The 23,062-nt window shown below is 39.2% G+C and overlaps 1 protein-coding gene across 2 annotated transcripts in view; it reads left to right on the forward strand.

Moving 5' to 3' along the window:
* The window catches only part of LOC116989023 (S-adenosyl-L-methionine-dependent tRNA 4-demethylwyosine synthase TYW1-like), a 116,201-nt gene that overhangs the window by 35,174 nt on the left and 57,965 nt on the right, over nucleotides 1–23,062 (forward strand). For both annotated transcript variants that reach the window (XM_033046148.1, XM_033046147.1), the window contains exons 9-13: nucleotides 2,704–2,756; nucleotides 4,819–4,937; nucleotides 5,802–5,911; nucleotides 12,551–12,728; nucleotides 14,449–14,584. In XM_033046148.1, coding sequence (XP_032902039.1) covers nucleotides 2,704–2,756; nucleotides 4,819–4,937; nucleotides 5,802–5,911; nucleotides 12,551–12,728; nucleotides 14,449–14,584 — 596 coding nt within the window. The remainder of the gene's footprint in view (nucleotides 1–2,703; nucleotides 2,757–4,818; nucleotides 4,938–5,801; nucleotides 5,912–12,550; nucleotides 12,729–14,448; nucleotides 14,585–23,062) is intronic.

The following is a 23,062-nucleotide window of genomic DNA, read 5'->3' on the forward strand; positions in this document are numbered from 1 at the left end:
AATGGTAGGGAAATGTCGGAGATTGTCCAAGTGAATTGTTGAGGGTAAGGACCAGCTTTGCTAGGCGGAGGAGACTATTAGTAGACAGAAAGCGTGAGGAACTGGGCTTTATTAGTCTTCATAGATGCCTTGTGATTGCAGAAAGTTACAGCTAAGGCACAGCAAGGAATTAGGAAATGACAGGTTAGTCTTTATTGTAGAAGGATTGGTTTATGAGTGTATTGAAGTTGTGCTGGAGTAGTGCTTTGTTCCCCCTATAAAAGAAGAGTTATTTGTCTGAAAATGTCTGTGAGGAGACTGACAGCTGGGAATAGAGTCGGTGGAGAATTGTCAAACGAGTAGATTAGATCAAGTTGTATTCGGTATTGAATTTATGAAACTGAGATCTGATCTCACGGAAACATCTAAAAATCTTGGGGCTTGTAAGTGTAAGCAAAATGTTGTCTTTGGTTGAGGAGTCTAGAACTGAGGCCTTTCGTCTTGGAGCACGGAGGTGAATTTTTTGGAGTAAGATAAAGGATGTTTGTTTACTCGAGAGGATTTGAATCCGGAATTCTGCACACGGACGAGACTTCCCAACATTGTCTCCATCTACACCATGCCGACTCGGAAAAGCATAATCGAAGACATGTCCCACCCTGGTCATTCCTCCTTCTCCCTGCTCCTGTCCAGCAGAAGGTACAGAAGCTTGAAAGCGCACACCAACAGTCTGAAGAAGAGTCTCAACCCAAAATGTCATGCAATCCTTCTCTCCAGAGATAGTGCCAGTCCTGCTGAGTTACTCCAGCATTTTATGTCTATCTCACGAACAACTTCTTCCCCTCAGGCTTCTGAACGGTCTCTCCATAAGTTAGGGCACTGTCCGATTCACCTCTACCCCATTCTGGACACTGCACTGTCTATGGAAATGATGCGTTGAGAACTATATTCTGTTCTCAGTATCTTCCCCTCTGCTCTATCAATTGTACTTGAGTTTGACTTGATTGTATTTATGTATAGTATACCTGATCTGTTTGGACAACATGCAAAACAAACCTCAGTACACATGACATTAATGACCCTAAATCTAAAACTCTGTGCCCAAGTGCATTGGATGCTCAGTGGACTGACCACAAGACTTGGATTGGTAATTTTTTTGAGGAAGGTAGAATTGAGGTGGAAAATCATTGATTATATAGTTAAATGGCAAAGTAAACTGAAAGGATTGTGTGGTTTACCACTGCTCTTTTTTTTCTGAAGTTATGTTCTTGCACAAAGAATTAATATTAAGAAATGTGGCAACATTTCCTTTAAAACAGCGACTCAAGGGATTTAAGAGAATTGTAAATTAAGTGAACTGTAACTTCTAAATGTAATAAAAATGTTATTGTAGTACTGTGGCATTAAGTGGCTTACTTACTTGAATATATATATTTATTCAAGGCATGTGGGCTTCACAGGCTGAGCCAGCATCTAATGTTATCATCCCTAGTTGTCCTTGAGAAGGTGGTGGTGAGCTGCCTTCTTGAATTGCTGCGGTCCTTGAAGTGTAGGTATAATCCAAAGCGGATTGAAACAGAAAATTATTAGCACTAAATATAATTATTTCCTAGGTGGAACTATCGAACGCAAAGCTAGGTATGCCTTTCGTCGTGAGTCTTGATTAGTAAGGGTCTCAAAGGTTATGGGGAGAAGTTTTGATACTTAATAGTCAACTATAAACATGACAAGATGTAGTAGAGTAAACTTTCTGTACGTATGTGTTAAATATGAAGTTATTTGGCCATGCAAAGGTGTCAATATTTCAAAGATTTGTGAATTACTCAACTGGAACTATTTTAATGGTCTTTTTATGTTCACGTTGAGTATATCATCTGAAGTATATGCTTCATTACCCAAAGCTTATTGTGATATTGATAAGATGTATAGAAATGCATTGTAAGAGAAAAATGAAAACATGCTAACACTGACACCAGTTATTTCGTTAATACACAACTTCCATATGCAGGTTTTTTTGGGTTACAGAGACTTGATGTATGGGTACCCCGTACATGTGAGTCAGCTTTTGGGAGACTGGTGGGATGAATATTTGCGAGTTGCTGTGGAGCTGCAAGCATCTTCTGCTGGATGGCAATGAGGGCATTTCTACATGCTCGCTCTTCCGTCACTATTTCTGAGATGCTCTTCCACGCATTATTTTTGTTCATCTCCGAATTACAAACAGATTGGTTTACAAATCGTTCTCTGGAATGGAATCCTGTTGTAACCTGGGGATTGCCTATGTTCAAACAATTGGAATTCTTTATTCACTTTAATAAGTCATAGGAGTAGATTTGGGTCATTCAGTCCATTCAGTCCGTTCAGTCATGACTGATCTATCTTTCGCTCTAAAGACCATTCTCCTGCCTTCTCCCCATAATCTTTGACGCCCTTACTAATCACGAACCTGTCAATCTCCGTTTTAAAAATACCCATAGATTTGGCCTCCACAGCTGTCTGTGGCAATGAATTCCACATATTCACCGCCCTCTGGGCTAAGGAAAGTCCTCCTCTGCTCCTTTCTAAAGGTACATCCTTTTATTCTGTTGATGGTGTGGGAGGGAGAGATCGTACAAATAATTTCTTGAAGTGTAAAATTATAAAAATGCCAGTAGTTTGGACCTATGACCAGTTTATTGAAACCTGTTATTGAAAAGTAATGGAGTGAATAATGTTATTTTCCAGGATACCGCCTGATAGGAAGTCACTCAGGTGTGAAGCTCTGCAGATGGACCAAGGTAGCTGACAAATTTATATCCCTAAATCTTTTAAGGCTTTCTTCATGTAGCTTGTTTGAATTCGCTCTGCAAGAATGACTTTATTTTGTTAGAAACAGAATGTGTTGAAAGAGCATTTAAAGAGTGCAGTCAATAATAAGCTGCTTGCCACAGACGCAGAGAAATATATCACTGGTTGTGGACTGTACTGAACCGCAAAATGCACATTTATTAATTCAACACTGTATTTTATAATGAGCAAAGTAAATGACTAATTGGAATCAAACAGGTTTTGCATGTATTTTTTCATGAATGTTGAATCAAAAAATGTAATAATCATAGAAACATAGAAATTAGGTGCAGGAGTAGGCCACTCGGCCCTTCGAGCCTGCACCGCCATTCAATATGATCATGGCTGAATCATAAAGGTGAAAACATTTAAAATGATAACTATTTTGATCAAATATTTTAGCATTTTCACTATTATTGAGCAAAATCAGTCAAGTATTTATTATCAAATGCACGTGCAATGAATATATTGGTTGCAATAGTTTGCAGCCACACAGACAAAGGCAAGGCAAAATCATAAAATACACATAAAGTATCCAAGACAACGAAAAGAAAATGTATTAAAAAAAAACAAGCCATTTGTGTAAAAACACAATTAGAACACGTCCATGGCAGTATTAGCAACGGTCCTTAATGTTCTATTGCTATCGGAACCCTTCTCCATACTGATTGTGGTGCGAGTCGTGGGAGAAAGCCAGAAGAGAGGAAGGGTAGGACATGACTTGCTGAGTGATAGGTGGATACAGAGGAGGTTTTATTTTGACAGGCAGATGTTTGGACAAAGGCTGGAGTTGACAAACCAAAAGGTGGACGATAAGTATTGAAGAGTTATAAATTAGTGAAACCAAAAGAAGAAAGATAGGTGGAAGGCGAGGGGTGAAGGGAGAAATCGATGCAAATCCAGGTTGGGTGCAGGGAAGGAGGGAGGGAAGAAAGGGGATTAAAAAACCCCAACCTTTTTTCCCTGTGGATTGGGACTAGGAGGGCCAAATAAGAGGATTGAGGCTTGGGGTCAGAGAGTTAAGTTCTGATGAGGGCATTTGCTAAAGTGTTGAGATTCTGGAGGGCTGTGGCAGTTGGTACAACTAGCAGTAAGAGGGAGGGTGTGATGGTCATCATTGAATTAAACAAAACCCATACGACTGAGATCACAGCAGGAGACTGAAATTACTAGTGAAGTTTCTGCTTGATTCTGCTGCAGTGATTTAAGCAACATTATTGAATCTCAGTAAAGAGTGCCCAGTAACAAATGCTCCTTAGCACAATGTAACCTAATTTCCTTTTGGTTTTGCAGTGAAATTAATGATTTGTTTATCACATGTAATGACATAATTCCCCAATGCAAAAACATTCAGCCCTAACTTTCTCATACTTTATTTGCCAAATCAGTGTCTGAATTTGAAGATTCATCCACCTGCTCCTGCACCATACTTTATATGCGTTATAGATTATACCTCCCATAAGTTCATGTTATAGGTTCAGAATTAGGCCATTTGGTCCATCAAGTATACTCTGCTATTCAATCAAGGCTGATCCCTCTCAACCCCATTCTCCTCTCAATACCCCTGACACCTGTACAAATCAAGAATCTACCTCCTTCATGAAGTTAGGCCTCATTAGGCTAGATCACGTGTGTAAGAAAGAACTGCAGATGCTGGTTTAAATGGAAGGTAGACACAAAATGCTGGAGAATTGCTTGACATTCAGGGAGATTTAAAATGAAAATTAATTTTTGTAAAAAAATAACTTAAAAGGTATAAAAAAATGTAGAAATATTTACTTGACAAAACTAAAATAATTCAATAATTACCTTTGCTTTGTAATTCGTGAAATCAGTGAGATAGAGCTACTGTCTCGGCCATTTAATGGCCATAGGAATGTCAGCAGAACCACTGCCAAAACGGAGTCAGTTGAGCCTATAAGTGTTGTATTTGCATATTTTTATGTTTAAATGCATGTGTGGAGTAAGGGCCTTAACGTAACATTTACTGCATCGATTTCTTTGTTTCCACAGTCCATGCTCCGAGGTCGAGGTGGCTGTTACAAACACACATTCTATGGGATTGAGAGTCATCGTTGTATGGAGACAACCCCCAGTCTAGCCTGTGCCAATAAATGTGTCTTCTGCTGGAGGTAAGAGGCAGATAAAAACACATACTAATTTGGTAGATTTCTCTAAGTTTTACTTGATTAGAAGTTGTGCGAATTAACTGAATTTCCTAAACTAACGTTGTGGGCTAAATGTACAATTGCCTTTCCTCGTGTCAGAGGCAAACGTCACTAAATGTGTCTAATTTGTGAGGAAGCTCAACAAATGACACAGTAATGGGAAAACAGGCATCCTGTCAAATTAGACACATTAGTGATGTTTGTCTCCAACATGAGAAAAGCCGATTTTACATTTAGCCCGCAACATTATTCCGTTCTTGCAAAAAGTCATGATGAAGATCATTTTGTGAAATCTTCGAAGAATTGATTTGCATGCACTGAGAAGGTCCTGAAAGCTAAGCATGGCTTGGATATTGGTTTAGTCCTGACAACAATAAATGCCACGCACATGGAGATAAACAAAACTGCAGATGCTGGAATCTTGAGCAAAACACAAAGTGCTGGAAGAACTCAGTGGGTCAAGCAGGCCCAACAACTAAAGGCCCAACACATTTAACAACCTAAATGAAAGAGCAAGTGGTGTTTTCAGAAATTTAGTTACGTAAAAAGACAACTGAAGGGAAGCACCAATATTCTTTTGATTAATTGTGAAAAATCGGGTTACAATGACGGAGCTGCTGTAACTGTACACTAAATGTTTTGTTCACTAAATCATCCGTTGATGTATGAGCTGAAGCTTATTGGTGTACGGTCAATATTAAATGCAACTATTGTCAAATATCCCATACTTTTCAGAAATATGTTGCATAGTGATATAGATTCTGTTTACTGTGTATGGTTCTTGTATGTATTATAACTGACTGACATTGCACACATCTGTTTTTACAGACATCATACCAACCCCGTTGGGACTGAATGGCGATGGAAAATGGACGAAGCCGATATGATATTAAAAGAAGCAATTGAGAACCATCAGAACCTGATCAGGCAGTTTAAAGGTAGTTATCAAACAGCTACTGGAAATTTTCAGTATGATATTGGAAAATATATGGTAAATAGTTTGTTCCATAGAGTTGGAATAAAATGGAACTGCAGATGCTGATTTATACCAAAGATAGAAACAAAATGCTGGAGTAACTAAGCGGGTCAGGTAGCATCTATGGAGAAAATGGATAGGTGACATTTCGGGTCAAGACCCTGCTTCAGACATATTGATAGTTTTTTTATTTTTTATTTAATATTTTTATTAGAAGTGAAGTACAATAATATGACATAATAACATACATTCATGTACAACTTCTTATTTTAAATTTAATAGTAGAAAAAAAGAGTAAGAAAAGCAAGAAATATAGAGATAGAGAATATTATATAGCTCGAAAAAGGAAAGAAGAAGGTGATGTGAAATAAGCAGAAAGAAAAAGAATAGAGGAGAGAGAAAGAGAAAATGAAAAAAAAGAGAGAAATTGAAAGGGATATGCCTCCTTCGTATCTTTACCCACCCTTCACCCGGTTATGACACAATTAATTTCTAAGGTTGTGTTGCACCACATGCTTGCAATAAGTCGATAAAGACATATCGATAGTTAATGATAGTGGGACAGGTTAGCAAGGATGGATGGCATAGGAACAGGAGACAGTTCAGCTTTTGTCTTATTTCCATCATTTGTCTGGAATAGCATCTGTATTCAGCTCAGCCAGTCTTTCGAGGAGCAGGGACACTGATCCTAAATACCCATTTCTTTCCATACAACTTTCCTCCAAATAGCTTCTTTATCTGTCCCTAAGTATTAAAATGTTTATACTTAAGAAATAAAAATCTGACAATGCATTTCACAATCTCAGAATCTTTTTTTTGCTTTATCGCTGTTTATCCTCCTCAGAAACAGACTACATTTCAGAAGTGCTTTTTTGCCTTGGGATATTCTAAAAGGAATAGAAAAAGCACAATACAAACTGCAGATTTATATAGCTGTTGGACCTAAATCCCATTCAGTATAGCCAACCATGTATTATCTTTTTTTTTGTAAATCAGCATCTGCTGTTCCTTCTTGTCTCCTTGTTTTATCTTCTCCCCCCCCCCAGCCACTCTTAATGTTGAGCATCTCTGTGAAATTATACCTTAACCTCATCTGTTCTAGAAAATATAACACCACTTTTCGATATATTTGTATTTCCAAATACTCAGCATTATTTTAGTGAATTTGTGCTCTACTCATATTTTAATTCAACGTTCTTACTTTGTTAAAAAAAAACCATTTCTGACCCAATGAATATCTGCAGCCTTTTCTGTTTTTATATCCTTCCTTACCCAGTATTCCATCAACTGTTCACATCTTGATTTTACCTCGAAAAATAAACAATTACAAATAAGTTCTGACGAACTGCCATTACAGGTAACACTTTAAGGCACAAAACTCCAATACAAAAAGATGGTCAGGTGTGACTCAGTTAAAGATAGTTGTAGGTCAGAGGAAAAGGTATATACGTTTTAATTTGTGTCCTCAAGATCGATCATAGTACGGTCAAACATGGAAGTGGAAAGGGAAAAAAACTTAAGAGCATGCAACCATTTTCTGTTGGAAGTGCTGAATTGATTATTCCTCCGGACCCTGAAATTGGCACGATCATAGATGCAATCGTAGAGTCATTCAGCACAGAAACAGGTCCTTTGGCCCACCATGTCCATACCATTTATGCTAATCCTACATAATTTTATTTACTCAACATTTCCATCAACTTGCCAACCCTTCCCCCCCTTCTTATTACCACTTATCTACACCTATAGACAGTTTACAGTGGCCTAATGACTCAAGTGACTTTGGGATGTGAGAGGGAACGGAGGACCTGGAGAAAACTCATGCGGTCACAGGGCAAATGTGCAATCTCCAGACAGACCCGGGTTGTTATGAGGCAGCAGCTGTACTAACTGTGCCGCTGGAAGGCTTAAATCAGCCTCTCCACATGGTACTAAGAAATCACAGAGCACTGGATATAGCCATGCCTCTGGGCAAGTTGTTCCAACTCCACTGCCGCACAAAGTCAGTGGCATTTGATGGTTAATTCTTAAAAGCACAACCGTCTCAATACATCCATCCAACTCTCCTCAACTGCTATATTCAAGTCCATCAAATCCGGCGTCTACCCAACAATGTATGAAATGGCTAGTATGTCCTTTACACAAATACCAGGACAAATTCAATCCAGCTATTACCATCCCATCAGTGTACTCTTAATCATCAGCAGAGTGATGGCAGTGTTGTAATGGTACAAGGCTACAATGTTTAATGTATTCATCATTGCACTGGAGTTTCTTTGTTCAGCATTGCACATGCAGTAGTTACAATGGGGGAAACAAGTGATGGTCCCAATATGCAGCACTTGAGGAGAGTTGTATGGATTTATTGATAAAGTTATGTTTTTACATATTAATAATCATTACATGGCACTTGCTTTGTATGTGTAGATATAATATCCATTAAGGAGGTAAACATAATATTCAGGAAGAAGTAGTAATTAGTGTTGGAAAATAAATTCACTCCATGCAGTCTAAACATATCAATTATTATTCAATTGTTAGCTGTCTTTTACATCTGTAAATAAACATGAAGGTCTCTATTGGTGCAAGTTTTCAGCCTGATTCATAGTGTACCACATGTTATAAATGTGAAGTTGGATAATAAAAGATCAACAAATGAGAATAAATGGTTGAGTAATGAATAAATGAAAAGCATTTGGAAGCTGTAAATCTGTTGATGAGGAAACAATAAATAACAATGTGTGCAGTGAGTCAAAGATGACCTGTAAGAAAAATCTATCAATAACAAGCTAATGCAACTTATCCAATCATGCCAAAACCGTATAGAATTTTCTAAAATCTATTTTGAGATTTCTCTGATACATTTTGTTCTATAGGAAAACAGCTCTTAAAAATATGAACAGTTCTGAATGAAATTTGAATATATTGTGTTTTTTTGCACAGTGTTCAACGATTCCCAAATCTCAAGTCTAAAAATTCTTTAATTTCTCTTTGATACATAAAAATGAGGATGGTAAAATGTTGAACAAAGTTGATTAATTAATATGCTTCTTTATTTTCACCTTATTCAAATCCTGAAGATTTCTGCCTGAATCAAAAATATAACCTGTAAATGCTGCAATAACGAAACCATTTAAGGGGTTGAAAAAGAGAGAAGAAACTCAATATAGATGGTTGGGGAGTTGTGAGGATACTGGAGTTGGTATCAAAAGATGAACCTTTATTCAAAGCCAGGACTCAAGGCGAACTACTGCCTTCTCAGCAACTGAAAACTTGCTTGTTGGATCTGGAAATAAATCAGTCTCTGTGAACTGGTGTAACTTCCTGAGAGAATGATTCTTACAGGTAGCCTGTGATAGATGCAGCTTCATTGGACTTCATTGGAATCCTTACCATATGGCAGTTGATATTGGTTTATTATTGTTACGTGCACCAAAATGTTGTGAACATCTATTTTGCGTGCTATCCAGTCAAATCATAGCATACATGAATACACTCAAGCCATGCACAAGTACAACAGAGAATAATAAACAGAGTTCAGAGATAGATTGGAAGATCAGAAGTGCCGGCTCAGATTATGAGATGTCTGTTCATTAGTCTAACACAGTGGGGAAGAAGCTGTTTCTGAATCTGGTGTTTGCAAGCCTTTTTATCTTCTGCCCTATGGGAGTGAGGAGAAGAGGAAATGACCAGTGTGTAAGTGATGCTTGATTATGTTGGCTGCTTTCCTGAGGCAGCGTGAAGTGTAGAGGGAAGGCTGTTTTTTTTGTGATAGACTGAGCTGCATTGCACAACTCTCTGCAATTTCTTGCTGACTTGGGCTGGGCATTTGACAAACAGGTTGTGATACATCTTGACAGGGTGCTTTCTACAGTGCATCTGTAAAAATTGGTAAGGGTCATTGGAGATGCAAATGTCCTTAGTTTTCTTAGGAACTAGAGGGGTTGGCGTATTTCTTGGACATTGTGTCAACGTAGTTTGCCCACGATAAATTGTTGGGAGTATTATAAGGAACCGAGAACACATCTTCATGGACATCTATCTTGAGATTTATCGTGGAGGATGTTTTGTCGATTAGCATGTCTGGGTCAGGAAGTTGAAGATTCAGTTACAGAAGGCTGTGCTGACTCCCAGGACCAGGGGTTTGAAGGTGAAATTGGTTTGAATTATGGTGTTGAAGGTGGATGTATAATCAATAAATGGGAGTCAGGTGTAGGTATCTTTGTTATCCAGATGTTCTATCGATGATTTTGGAGCCAGAGTGATGGGCATCTGCTGTGGACCTGTTGTGATGGTCGGCGGATTGCAGAGGATCAAGCCTGTCTGGGAGGCTTGAGCTAATGTGCACCATGTCCAGCCTCTCAATGTGCTACATGATAGTGGATGTCAAGAGCCACCAGATGGCAGTTATTAAGACACATCACCTTGCGTTTCTTTGGCACCGGGATGACAGTAGTCCTTTCCGCAGGTTTACTCTCAAGTGGACCGATTTGATATCTACGATGATGACCGTCAGTACATGTACTCCCGAGGCTGTCGGGGTGGGTGACATCATTCCACTGAACTTCTGTTCAAAGCAAGCATAGAATATATTGAGCTCGCCATGGAGGGATGCGTTGTTGCCTGCGACAAGTTGTTGCCCAACTTCACTTTGCAGCCTGTTAGAGGATGCAAGCCTTGCCACATTCGATGGTAGAGTACGTAATTATCCTGGGATTGTAGCTTGGTCTGGAATTTACTCTTGACCACCATGATGGCTTTGCAAAATATGTATAGAGATTTCTAGAACCGCTTGGGATCGTTTGACTTAAGCACCGCAGTCTTGGACTTCACCCGGGAGTGGATCTCATGCTCTATCCATGCTCTCCAGTTATAGAATACTCATATTGTCTTCTTTGGCACGTATTGTCTATTCACTTACAAATGAAATCTGTGACGGACGTGGCATGTTCATTTAGATTGGCCGCAGAGTCCGTGAATACATTCGAGTCCACAGACTCAAGCAGGCATGTAGGATCCCATCTGTTTCTTCAGACCAGAACTGTACATTTTTCTGTTCCTTCCGCTTCTGTTTCTGTTTGTAAGCAGGGAGTAGAAGCACAACCAGGTTGTCACATTTACCAAAATGCAGTTAGGCAATGGATCGGTCGACGTCTTTGATAGTTGTGCTGCAATGATCAACGGTGTTTGGGCATCTTGTGGGGCAGGGTACGTGCAGATAGTATTTTGGTAGCACTTTCTGGTAACAGCAAAGAACTGCAATGAATAAGTGTTGCGGAGATAGTTTTGCAACACTCCCTGTACATTTTTTTTCAATTCAAACAACCCACTTCTTTTGTTCAAAAGGGAACTGCAGATGCTGGAATATCGAAGGTACACAAAATTGCTGGGGAAACTCAGCGGGTGCAGCAGCATCTATGGAGCGAAGGAAATAGGCGACGTTTCGGGCAGAAACCCTTCTTCAGACTGTAACATTTACTGTGACAAAGCATGTCTGAAGAAGGGTTTTGGCCCGAAACGTCGCCTATTTCCTTCGCTCCATAGATGCTGCTGCACCCGCTGAGTTTCTCCAGCAATTTTGTGTACCTTCGATCTTCCAGCATCTGCAGTTCCTTTTTGAAAAAATTGTGGCTCTGTAGTTTTCGAAAAGAACTTACACTCCTTACATTGAATCCATACCAGAATGTCCTCTGGTCCTCGATTCACTTACTCTGGGCAAAATACTCTGTGCATCTACCTGATGCCATTAAGTTTTAAATACATTCTTTAAATACACTGTTTTTCATTTTAATCTTTTTTATTTAAAATTACTTTGGCAGGAGTTTCAGTGACCCAGGAGAAAAGAGTTGTTGACTTTCTTCAATCTATCCTTTAGGTAAATAAATCTTCTGTTTCCATTGTACCAGAGGATAGATATGACCTGGTCAGAACAGAGATAAATATCCAGATAACATCTTAAGGCTATGTTCTTTGGCACAATGTTAATTGCTTTCATAATAGAACTTGTTCCAAATCAGATTAAGAACCATAATCTGTCATTAAAAAAATCCACAAATCTGTCATGAAAAGAATCCACATTCAGGGCTCAATTGGAGTAAATGTTACAATGTTTGAACTATGACTGCTATGATAGAATACCATCTTATGTTGGTGACATTTCAAAATGGCTTCTGAACATCTACCCTTGCAAACTATTTGATTCATAATTTTTATCCATTTTTATTCCCTTGCTCAGGGGAACAATTTTTCTTTTGTTTAGTCGACCTCTGCAACTGCGAATAGTCGTTTTGCCTGTGTATTAGCATATAAGTGGACAAATTAACGTTAAGATGATTAATAATCAAGAATTAAAAAATCGGATCTTGCAAAAATGTACTCAGGTTACTAATTATACTGTGCATAACACAAACAAACAATTTTGATGTTAACTATGTTTAAAATGCAGATGGTAAATGATTTATACTTTTGTCGTTATAATGCCTTTCAATTAGTTTTTTACTGTTGAACAATATCTTGAGGAAATACATTCTGATCAATTACTCCAAGCATATGACTAGTTTGTTAAGCTAAGATTTTACTCAAGTATCTGTTGTTCTTGCAGGTGTACCTGGAGTAAAAGCTGAACGCTATGCAGAGGGCATGGTGGTGAAACACTGTGCATTGTCGTTAGTAGGAGAGCCGATCATGTACCCCAAAATCAACCACTTTTTAAAACTGTTGCACCATCAAAACATTTCCAGTTTTCTCGTAACTAATGCCCAGTTCCCAGAGGAAATCAGGTGAGGATGAAATTGGAGCCCTTGAATTCTCTTGAATGCAGCTGGATATTGGGTTAAAGTGATTTATATTTTTACACCCATATTTTTCTTTTAGCGTGGATGAACCACTTGTTTTAAATGTCATAAAAATGATATTGACAAAAAAGTTTTCATTTTCTAGAATGAATATATTATTTAAATTATAAATGTATATATTATATAAATTATCAGTTTGTAGCACCAATGTTAATAAAAGCCATATAAAGTTTCATTTTGTTAAAATGAATGAAATATAAACAGGAATGTAAAAAGATAGCAAATATATTTATGTGTCCGCCGAACAGACTAAACCAAATACAGATTTAGACCAACTCCATAAAACTACAGTCGGGTGGATGCAAGGGACAGGATTGGTAAATTGTAATGTGATTTCAAACAAGGGCCACAAATATTAAAGGTAGACACAAAATGCTGGAGTAACTCAGCGGGCGAGGCAGTCTCTGGCGAAAAAGAATGGGCGACGTTTCGGGTCAAGACCCTTCTTCAGACATATATTAAACTCCCTGCAACGGGAACCAACTGGCATTACTTTAACCAAGGAAGATAACCAGTTGTAATGCTAAATTATAATTAAGAATCTTGACAGGAAAATAAAATAGATAATGCTAACATGACTCTATGGCTCTAAGTCCAGAATGTAGCCATATCTGGATGAAGGCTAAGACAATGAGAAAATGTGGAGCATAATAAAGGCAATTGAGTTGGATGAGGGTAAGGGTGGTGTGGGCTTGATCAATGTGGCAGTCTCTACTGAGACTGAATCTCTGGTAGTGAGAACAGTGAGCACACGAGGGATGAATTATCCCACTACCAACAGACTGACAACCTAACCTAATGTAGTCATTTTCAATTCTGATTAAAATCCTATTTGGAGGTTAGAAGCTTCACCAAAGAAAAAAGATGTTAATAAAAAGTATTTTGAGTGATTTGATTGGTACATTCACAAACATTGATGAGTATGGTAAACATCTTAAACTTATTACATGGATATGTTTTTAAAAATGTCAGTCGGTAGTTTGAGCAGTGGAATCCAAGTCACAGACATGTGTTTCTAACTTGGGCATTGTCAGTCCACCTCATGTTATTTAGCTTTGTATCATGTTTGTATTGAATTGAGGGAATTGCTTTAATAACCACTGCCTTGTATTTCAGTTTCACCAACATTTTGGGCACAGTAATCTTGAAAGTCTTTTTCCTTGGACAATTTGAAAACTAGCAAGGGAAAGAAAAAAGTTTAAAAAAATCTTTTGTCAGCTGGGCTTTGAATTCAATTTCAAGAATTTAGTCACAGCAGTTTAGTTTAGAGATACTGCGCAGAAACAGGCCCTTTGGCCCACCAAGTATGTGCCGACCAGCGATCCCCATGCACGAGCACTGTCCTACACACTAAGGACAATTCATAATCTTTACCAAAGCCAATTGACCAACAAACCTGTACGTCTTTCTACATGGTGAAACAAAATGTATAAAAATGGCCTTTATTAAAATCTGACAATGTGCACTTTATCCACTTATGATTTTTCTATTACAAATCTCAAATTGTGTAGTACAGAGGAACATAAATAAATGATGGGTCTTTGTCCCAAACATTATGGAGGGCACTGTAAGTTACAAGATAAAGTCTTGTTTTTACAAAGCATAATTCATAGAATAATGTGCTCCAATTTTGTTCTTCATTCAGAAATCTTGAGCCAGTTACTCAGCTTTATGTCAGCGTGGATGCGAGTACTAAACACAGCCTCAAAAAAATTGATCGTCCTCTCTTTAAGGATTTTTGGTCAAGATTTCTTGAGTCCTTGAAGGCATTGGCAGACAAGGTATGAAGGTTGTTCAGTGTTACAAATGTATATCTCATCCAGAACATGTATACTGGTGCGCTACTTAACTTTTAGACCATAATGATATACTGGCAAAGAGCCTGCAATCAGTATTTAAACGTTGATGAATTGTTGTAGTGGCATGTCACATTAAAGTTTAGATTTGTTTAGCCATTTAATTTCTAAATGGTCACATTCTCCATTATCATCCTTTTCCCGCTCCCCCATCTCCTGTCCCTGCAAAAATAACATATGGCCTGCCTGTTACCTGTAGACAGTATAAACGTATAAACAACTGAAGGGATTGAATGCTAATATTTACTGTTGAATTAAGTGACAGAGCTTCAACTGGTATTGTGACAGCTTGGATTCTCCGTGTTCGAATGACAAGAAAAATAGAAAATACTTGAGGTTTTGCAAATTGTTAACTTTATATACTCTGTTTCAAAATATTGATAACTGGTTTGTAAGATATAGAACCAGGGCTCGAAATTAATGGTTGCCCGGGGTGCCAAGTCATTTTGCCCGGCTTGGCACTGCAGATACTGGTTTATACCAAAGATGGATACAAAAAACTGGAATAACTCAGTGGGTCAGGCAGCATCTCTGGAGAAAAGAAATGTGATGTTTCGTGTCGGCGGTGGCGACGGCTGTAGTGCGGGACAAAGATACTAGGTGTGGGGTGACGGAGTGACGGAGGGTCGGAGCGAATGACGGGCCCCGCACAGCAGCAGCGGCGGCGACAGCGGCTCCACCTCCTCCACCCACACCCCGCCCGCCCTGATAGCGGCCGCAGCTTGCCACTGCCAATGGCGATAACCGCTTTCAAAACAAACCCTCCCGCACGCCGAGGAGGGAGGGAGGGAGGGCGGAAGGGGGAGGCCCCCTCCTGCCGTCTGAAGCACCTGCACCGCTCGGCCCCACACCCTCCTGTTGGCTGGCGGAGGAGGGGAGGCGGTGGCGAGAAGATCCCAACTGCCTCCCCCTTTGACGGCTACACTTGGCGGTAGACAGGGACGGCAAAGGCAGTGGGGCGATGATGCCGGTGTTGTCCAAGGAGCGCTGACCTTCCTTCCTCCCCACCTCCCCCCCCCCCTCTTGTACGCCCCCCCTCCACCCCCCTTATCCTAAAACCCCTCCTCTCCATCCCACACTGATCCCCATTCCCGCCTCTATTCAGTCCTCACTGACATCCCCTGTCCCAACTACTCCCCCCCCCCCCCCCCCCCCCCCCCCATTTAAATTTTTTTTAATTTAACCTTTATTTAACCAGGAGAAGTCTCATTGAGATTAAAAATCTCTTTTACAAGAGAGTCCTGGCCAAGACAGGCAGCAGCACAGTTCCACAGTTACAGACAATAATTTAAAAACAACAGAGAACATATAAATAGAGTCACAGTCAGAACATCATCAAACAAAGCATGTACAGACAGAAGAGCCCGTTTCAACATCATTAAGAAGGGATTTAAATCTGTTTATAGAAACCAGCTCCTTAAGTTTCAGTTCATTCTGCAGCTGGTTCTATGCGAAGGGAGCAGCATAACTAAATGCCCTTTTCCCCAGTTCAGTACGGACTTTAGGTACAGTTAGTAAGAACAAGTCCTCAGAGTGGAGCTGATAAGTTCCTGTGCTTTTTCGAATTACATACTTCTGCAGGTATGAAGGAAGAACACCGAGGATAGTCTTATCATATATAGAATCCCATATATTCATCCTGCACTGATCTCCCTATCCACCTCACATTGGTTCTCCTACCACCCCTCATCCATCCTACACTGGTCCCCCAATTCATCCTGTACTGACCCTCCTTCCCATCCATCCTGCACTGCTCCCCCAATTCATCCTGTACTGATCCCCTCATTCATCCTGTAGTGATCCCCCCTCCCTTTATTCTGTACCGATTTCCCATTCATCATTTACTGATACCCCCCATTCATCCTGTACTGAGCCCTCCCATTCATCCTCCAATGATCAAATTATGGAGGAGAGAAGGAACTGCCCAAAATCCAAAGCATACCACCTCATCTGTGAAACACGGTTATTACAGAATTTATTTTAAGGGCAAATCAATGCTCTTAATATGGAGTATCAGTACTGTAGTTATTTAATGAGCACCATTCACAACTATACGTTGGATTTATCCAGGTTTTACTTCTACAGTCGGTCAAATACATCACAAATTTGGTCAGGTGATATTTCAGTTGAAATTTTAATGTTAATTCTGAAGTGGGAATGATGGAAACAGCGTTTATCAATAATTTTATTTTAATCTTTTGCGTACAAACTAGGTATCTTCATTGCTGTTCACAACACGTACATCTAATCTGAATGTCCGGTAATGTGGCATTTTGACACCTTTAAACATATTACCAATAGAACATTTGCTGCATCTTGGATTTGGCCATCTCTTGTCAATTAGTGTAATGTTTAACCTGTCAGATGGGTATAGTCGGTTATAACAGCTATTATCATAAAATGCCTTTAGAAATTTCCTTGCAACCTGTATATTTTTTTGTGGATAAATTATGTGGGAAGGCGAGAGTGTTTCTGTACCAATAGCAATAACCAGCCATGCTATGGCCATGTCATGATAATTTTCAGTCCTTCACAGAAAACATGCTTGCATCAATCTGTAGTGTGCATGGTTAAGCATATATGTTACCATGGTCCAGGATTTATTGACACAGGTCAAGTCAAGTCAAGTTTATTCGTCACATACGCATACGAGATGTGCAGTGAAATGAAAGTGGCAATGCTCGCGGACTTTGTGCAAAAAGACAAACAAACAAACAACCAAACAAAGTATAAACACAATCATAAACACACACATATTATTTTACATATTAAATATTGGAAGGAAAAACGTTCAGTAAAGTTAGTCCCTGGTGAGATAGGCGTTTACAGTCCGAATGGCCTCTGGGAAGAAACTCCTTCTCAACCTCTCCTTTCTCACAGCATGGCAACGGAGGCGTTTGCCTGACCGTAGCAGCTGGAACAGTCCATTGCATGGGTGGAAGGGGTCTCCCATAATCTTGTTTGCTCTGGAGTTACACCTTCTGATGTATAGTTCCTGCAGGGGGGTGAGTGAAGTTCCCATAGTGCGTTCGGCCGAACGTACTACTCTCTGCAGAGCCTTCTTGTCCTGGACAGAGCAATTCCCAAACCAGATGGTAATGTTTCTGGACAAGATGCTTTCCACAGCCGCTGCGTAGGAGCACTGGAGGATCCTCGGAGACACTCTGAATTTCCTCAATTGCCTGAGGTGGTAAAGGCGCTGCCTTGCCTTACTCACGAGTGCTGAGGCGTGTGATGTCCATGTCATATCCTCGGAGATGTGGACTCCCAGATATTTAAAACAGCTCACCCTATCCACAGGATCCCCATTTATCCTCAATGGTGTGTACGTCCTCGGATGATGTGCCCTCCTAAAGTCCACAATCAGCTCCTTAGTTTTTTTGATGTTCAAGAGGAGGCTGTTGTCCTGGCACCAGAGTGCTAGATCAGCCACCTCCTCCCGGTAGGCCTTCTCATCGTTGTCTGAGACCAGGCCCACCACCACAGTATCATCAGCAAACTTAATTATTGAGTTGGAGCTGAACCTAGCCACACAGTCATGTGTGTACAGGGAGTACAATAGGGGGCTGAGGATGCAACCCTGGGGCGATCCTGTGCTCAGGGTGCGGGACTTCGATGTATTCCCTCCCATCTTGACTACCTGGGGCCTGGCGGTGAGAAAGTCCAGGACCCAGGCACACAGGGAGGTGTTGAGCCCCAATTCCAGTAGCTTCCCGGCCAATCTGGTGGGGACTACCATGATTGATCATACACTGAATAATCCAACCACATTTTTGTTTGGAAGTGGAAAGAAATAATAGAAATTGCATTAATTGCAATGTGTAAAAAGAGTTGAGATACTGTATTTGCTGCGTCGTTGTGGTATATATCATGTCTTGATTGGTGAATATGTTTAGTTTGTGACTTTATTTGAAGCAGAAATAACATGTGAATGCTTTATTGAGCATAATTCCGACTGGTAACTACACACTTCATCCCAGCACATTATTGCACGCGTCATGCAAGCCGTCTTAAATGACCACCTAAGCTGTCATTTGGCAACCTAAAAAGCTGCCTAGTTTGCCCAGCTGGCAACAGGGAAAAAAAGTTAAGTGAGAGCCCTGAGAACTAATAAATATTAGTTCTATATCTTTTCGGAATTAATTCATCATGCTCAGTGTAATGAATGAATGGTCACTGTACAGTGCCCTCCATAATGTTTGGGACAGACCCATCATTTATTTATTTGCCTCTGTACTCAACAATTTGAGATTTGTAATTAAAAAAATCACGTGGTTGAAGTGCGCATTGTCAAATTTTAATAAAGGCCGTTTTTATATATTTTGGTTTCACCATGTAGAAATGACAGCAGTGTTTATACTTAGTCCCCCCCCATTTCAGGGCACCATATTTGGGACACAGCAATGTCATGTAAATGAAAGTAGTCATGTTTAGTATTTTGTTGCATATCCTTTGCATGCAATGGCTGCTTGAAGTCTGCGATTCATGGACATCACCAGTTGCTGGGTGTCTTCTCTGGTGATACTCTGCCAGGCCTGTATTGCAGCGATCTTTAGCTTATGCTTGCTTTGGGAGCTGGTCCTCTTCAGTATTCTCTAAATGGCATGCTCAATTGGATTCAGATCGGGTGATTGACTTGGCAACTCAAGAATTTACCATTTTTTTGCTTTGAAAAACTCCTTTGTTGCTTTAGCTGTATGTTTGCGATCATTGTCTTGTTGTCGAATGAACCGCCGGCCAATGATTTTAAGGCATTTGTTTGAACTTGAGCAGATAGGATGTGTCTATACATTTCAGATGTCTTTATGCTACTATCTTCAGCAGTTGTATCATCAATGAAGATAAGTGAGCCTGAACCTTCAGCAGCCATACATGCCCAGGCCATAACACCCCCACCACCGTGTTTCACAGATGAGGTGATATGCTTTGGATATTTGGAAGTTCCTTCTCTCCTCCATAATTTGCTCTTGTCATCACTCTGATATAAGTCAATCTTTGTCTCATCTGTCCACAAGACCTTTTTCCAGAACTGTGGTTGCTCTTTTAAGTACTTCTTGTCAAACTGTAACCTGACCATCCTATTTTTGCGGCTAACCAGTGGTTTGCATCTTGCAATGTAGCCTCTGTATTTCTGTTCATGAAGTCTTCTGCAGACAGTGGTCCTTCACAAATCCACACCTGCCTCCTGAAGAGTGTTTCTGATCTGTCGGACAGGTGTTTGGGGATGTTTCTTTATTATAGAGAGAATTCTTCTGTCATCAGCTGTGGAGGTCTTCCTTGGCCTGCCAGTCCCTTTGCGATTAGTAAACTCACCAGTGCTCTCTTTCTTCTTAATGATGGTTCCAAACAGTTGATTTTGGTAAGCCTAAGGTTTGGCTGATGTCACTAACAGTTTTATTCTTGTTTCTCAGTCTCATAATAGTTTCTTTGACTTTCATTGGCACAACTTTCATCCTCATGTTAATAAACAGCAATAAAAGTTTCCAAAAGTGATGGAAAGACTGGAGGAATGACTCGTTGCTGAGAGCTCACTTATACTTGCATTAAGGAGGCATTTAAACACACCTAAGTAATTACAAATACCGTGAAGACATGTGTTCCATACATTAAGGTGCCCTGAAAAGGGGGGGACTATGTATAAACACAGCTGTAATTTCTATCTGTCAAACCAAAATGTTTAAAAATGGCCTTTATTAAAATCTGACAATGTGCACTTTAACCACGTGTAATTTTTGCTATTACAAATCTCAAATTGTGGAGTACAGAGGCAAATAAATAAATGATGGGTCTTTGTCCCAAACATGGAGGGCACTATAGATTGAGCAGGTGACACTGGGCTGGATTGAGCTAAATCCAAATGGCCCTCGCTTTCACTTCTTGCAGAATGCTCTTAATTGTACTAGCTCTTCACAACTCTCAACATCGTGCCATGTAACTGTGGAGGTTTAGTGAGGAAGAGTATGAGCCGTAATTTGGCTACAAGCACAGAAATGCGAAAGAAACTGTCCATGGACTCCCTAGTCTACTGACATTATAGGCGGCTTGAAATCTCTTGAGATTTAATCTCCACTTGGGCATGTTATCTGATTCTGAGTAACTCCAGAGGTTAATGAAAGCTTACCCCCTAAAAGAAAGACAGGGGAGATAATATCTGTGTTCTACTCAAAACCAAACATTTTATTGCGGTTAACGTGTGCTGTAATCTTTGAGGACTATTATCAACATTCAAGAATTATTTATTTTATTTTCTGTGCAACAGTGAATACCATTCTTCTAAGATGATTTATTTTCTCGTGCATTTCCTAACTTACTGACTTTTAATTATTCGTCGTTATTACTTCAGGCTTGATTGAATTTTTCACCCAAATCATTGCATTCTGCGTAGTAATTTCCTTATTTAATTTGTTGTCTTGCTTTAACATGTAGCATCTCTGCATATTGAGTATTCAGAATTATTCAGTATTATATAACGTGGGTTTATTTACAGCTACTCAGATTGAATGTGTGGTTATGAACATGACAAAGATTGTATTGTTATGCCGGTGTTACTTTGACATTCAGATGAGTTGTAAAGTAATAAATTAGAGTCACTGTAGGAATATATTTCCGACAACCTTCACAATAATTTATACTGAATTTAAATGCAGAGTAAATTAAATGAAAATGAAGAACTTTGCGAGTTAACAACAAATGAATTGTATGGTAAGTGAGTTTGGACTTCATTAACTTAAAGTATTCTTACAAAATGTGTTAATTACTTTAATGATAAAAGTAATGTGCGAATGTTGTTCGATGTTCTTTTCATAAATGAAAGAGTTCTAATAGATGAAGTGCGAGGAAAGTAAATTATTTCTCAGATTTATTGTATGTTTTGTAAAATATTTATGTTCATTTACCCAAGTGTTTTAATGTCGTTATTTTACAGTTCAGACAACATGAAACTTATATTATTTTACGTTTTCAGTTTGTGCTGCATTGATAACTATGCTTGTCGTCTTTTCTAATATCTCCATAAGAATTGTTTTTAATCTAGAACGAAGATATAAAATGCAAACAGTTAATCGTTTGTGCATTTTGGGACTTTTTCTACCGCGTTAGTATTTTTTAAGATTCTTGTAAGATGAACATAATATCTTGGAACTGTTTGAGCAGTTTGGTTCTCCTCCAGTTTCTTGATGTAGATTTTGCTTCTGATTTAGAAAATTACATTTTTATATAATTCAGCATCAAATTTGCTGATGTTTTATTTGGATCAAAAACAATGTGCACAATTTCCTAAGAGCTCGCAATGCTGATTTTTAAAAATGATTTGTGACTGTACAGATTTAGCATGAACTTTATAACTGACGACATTTTCTGCCGGTATAAAGATGTCTAAAATAGGTGTTGGGCAAATCACATTATTCTTGGCTAGAATAATTCAGTTAAATGTTAATTTCACCTGCCAGGAGTCACTAAGTAAAATGTGTTTAAAGTCCAAGATGAAACAGAGATACATTTAATAAAAATGGCCTTTAAAACTTTGCAGTATTATCTCACATGTGCAGCTTGGCTGTCACTCTTTTCACGCGGTTCACCGTTATCCAGGGCTCTTTACTGCCCTTCGAGCAATGCAGCGTTTACTTCTTCCTTTTGTATAGCACCAAGATTTCACTGACTCACCCTCTTATGTGCTACTCTTCTTCTGCTAAGCTCCTCTTCGTCCACTATTCTTGCCTTGAGCAGTTTCTGCTGAGGCCTCCTCTCTGCCTCTTTATCTTCTTTGTCAACCTTTACAAATATACAATCACAAAAGCTTCTCGAGTTATAAATGCATCCTCCTCATTTTCCATCCTCTTTCTTGGTGATTAAATTTTATAATTTCCTTCCCATCTACCCTCTACAGTTTTTCTGAATTTTGGAATTTGTTGCAAATAACATTTTGGATATCTATCTTCAACAGCATCAGAGCATTTACTGATATCTCATTATAAATCTTTTCACCACATTGAAGCTTCACCACCTGATAATATTTCCTATAATTTAAACCACCAGGATTACATTGGCTGTAATGTATTCCTGCTTGTCAAATTGCATCTTGATTCCATCCTGTACTCTTGACATTTTAATCTTTGAGTACCTCATCCTCTTTGTTCTTCTAAATCACATCTTCTGTGACCTTGACGGATGCACTCTACTCCTTAAACTCCTTATTTTTTGACATGGGTTTATTTCATTTCCCAACCCATTGCATAGTTACATTTAATGGAATATTGCTCATATATTTGTACTAATGGATTCTCATCTTTCTCCTCTATTATCAGCTCATTGTCTCTCAATAGAGCATCCAAGGCTTTTTTTTTTACCGTTACCTTGCACCTATAAATGGTGGGTCAGCTATTTTTAAGTTGAAACCCAATGCTG

This window comes from Amblyraja radiata, chromosome 28 (assembly GCF_010909765.2).
Source record: "Amblyraja radiata isolate CabotCenter1 chromosome 28, sAmbRad1.1.pri, whole genome shotgun sequence".
Classification (NCBI taxonomy): domain Eukaryota; kingdom Metazoa; phylum Chordata; class Chondrichthyes; order Rajiformes; family Rajidae; genus Amblyraja; species Amblyraja radiata.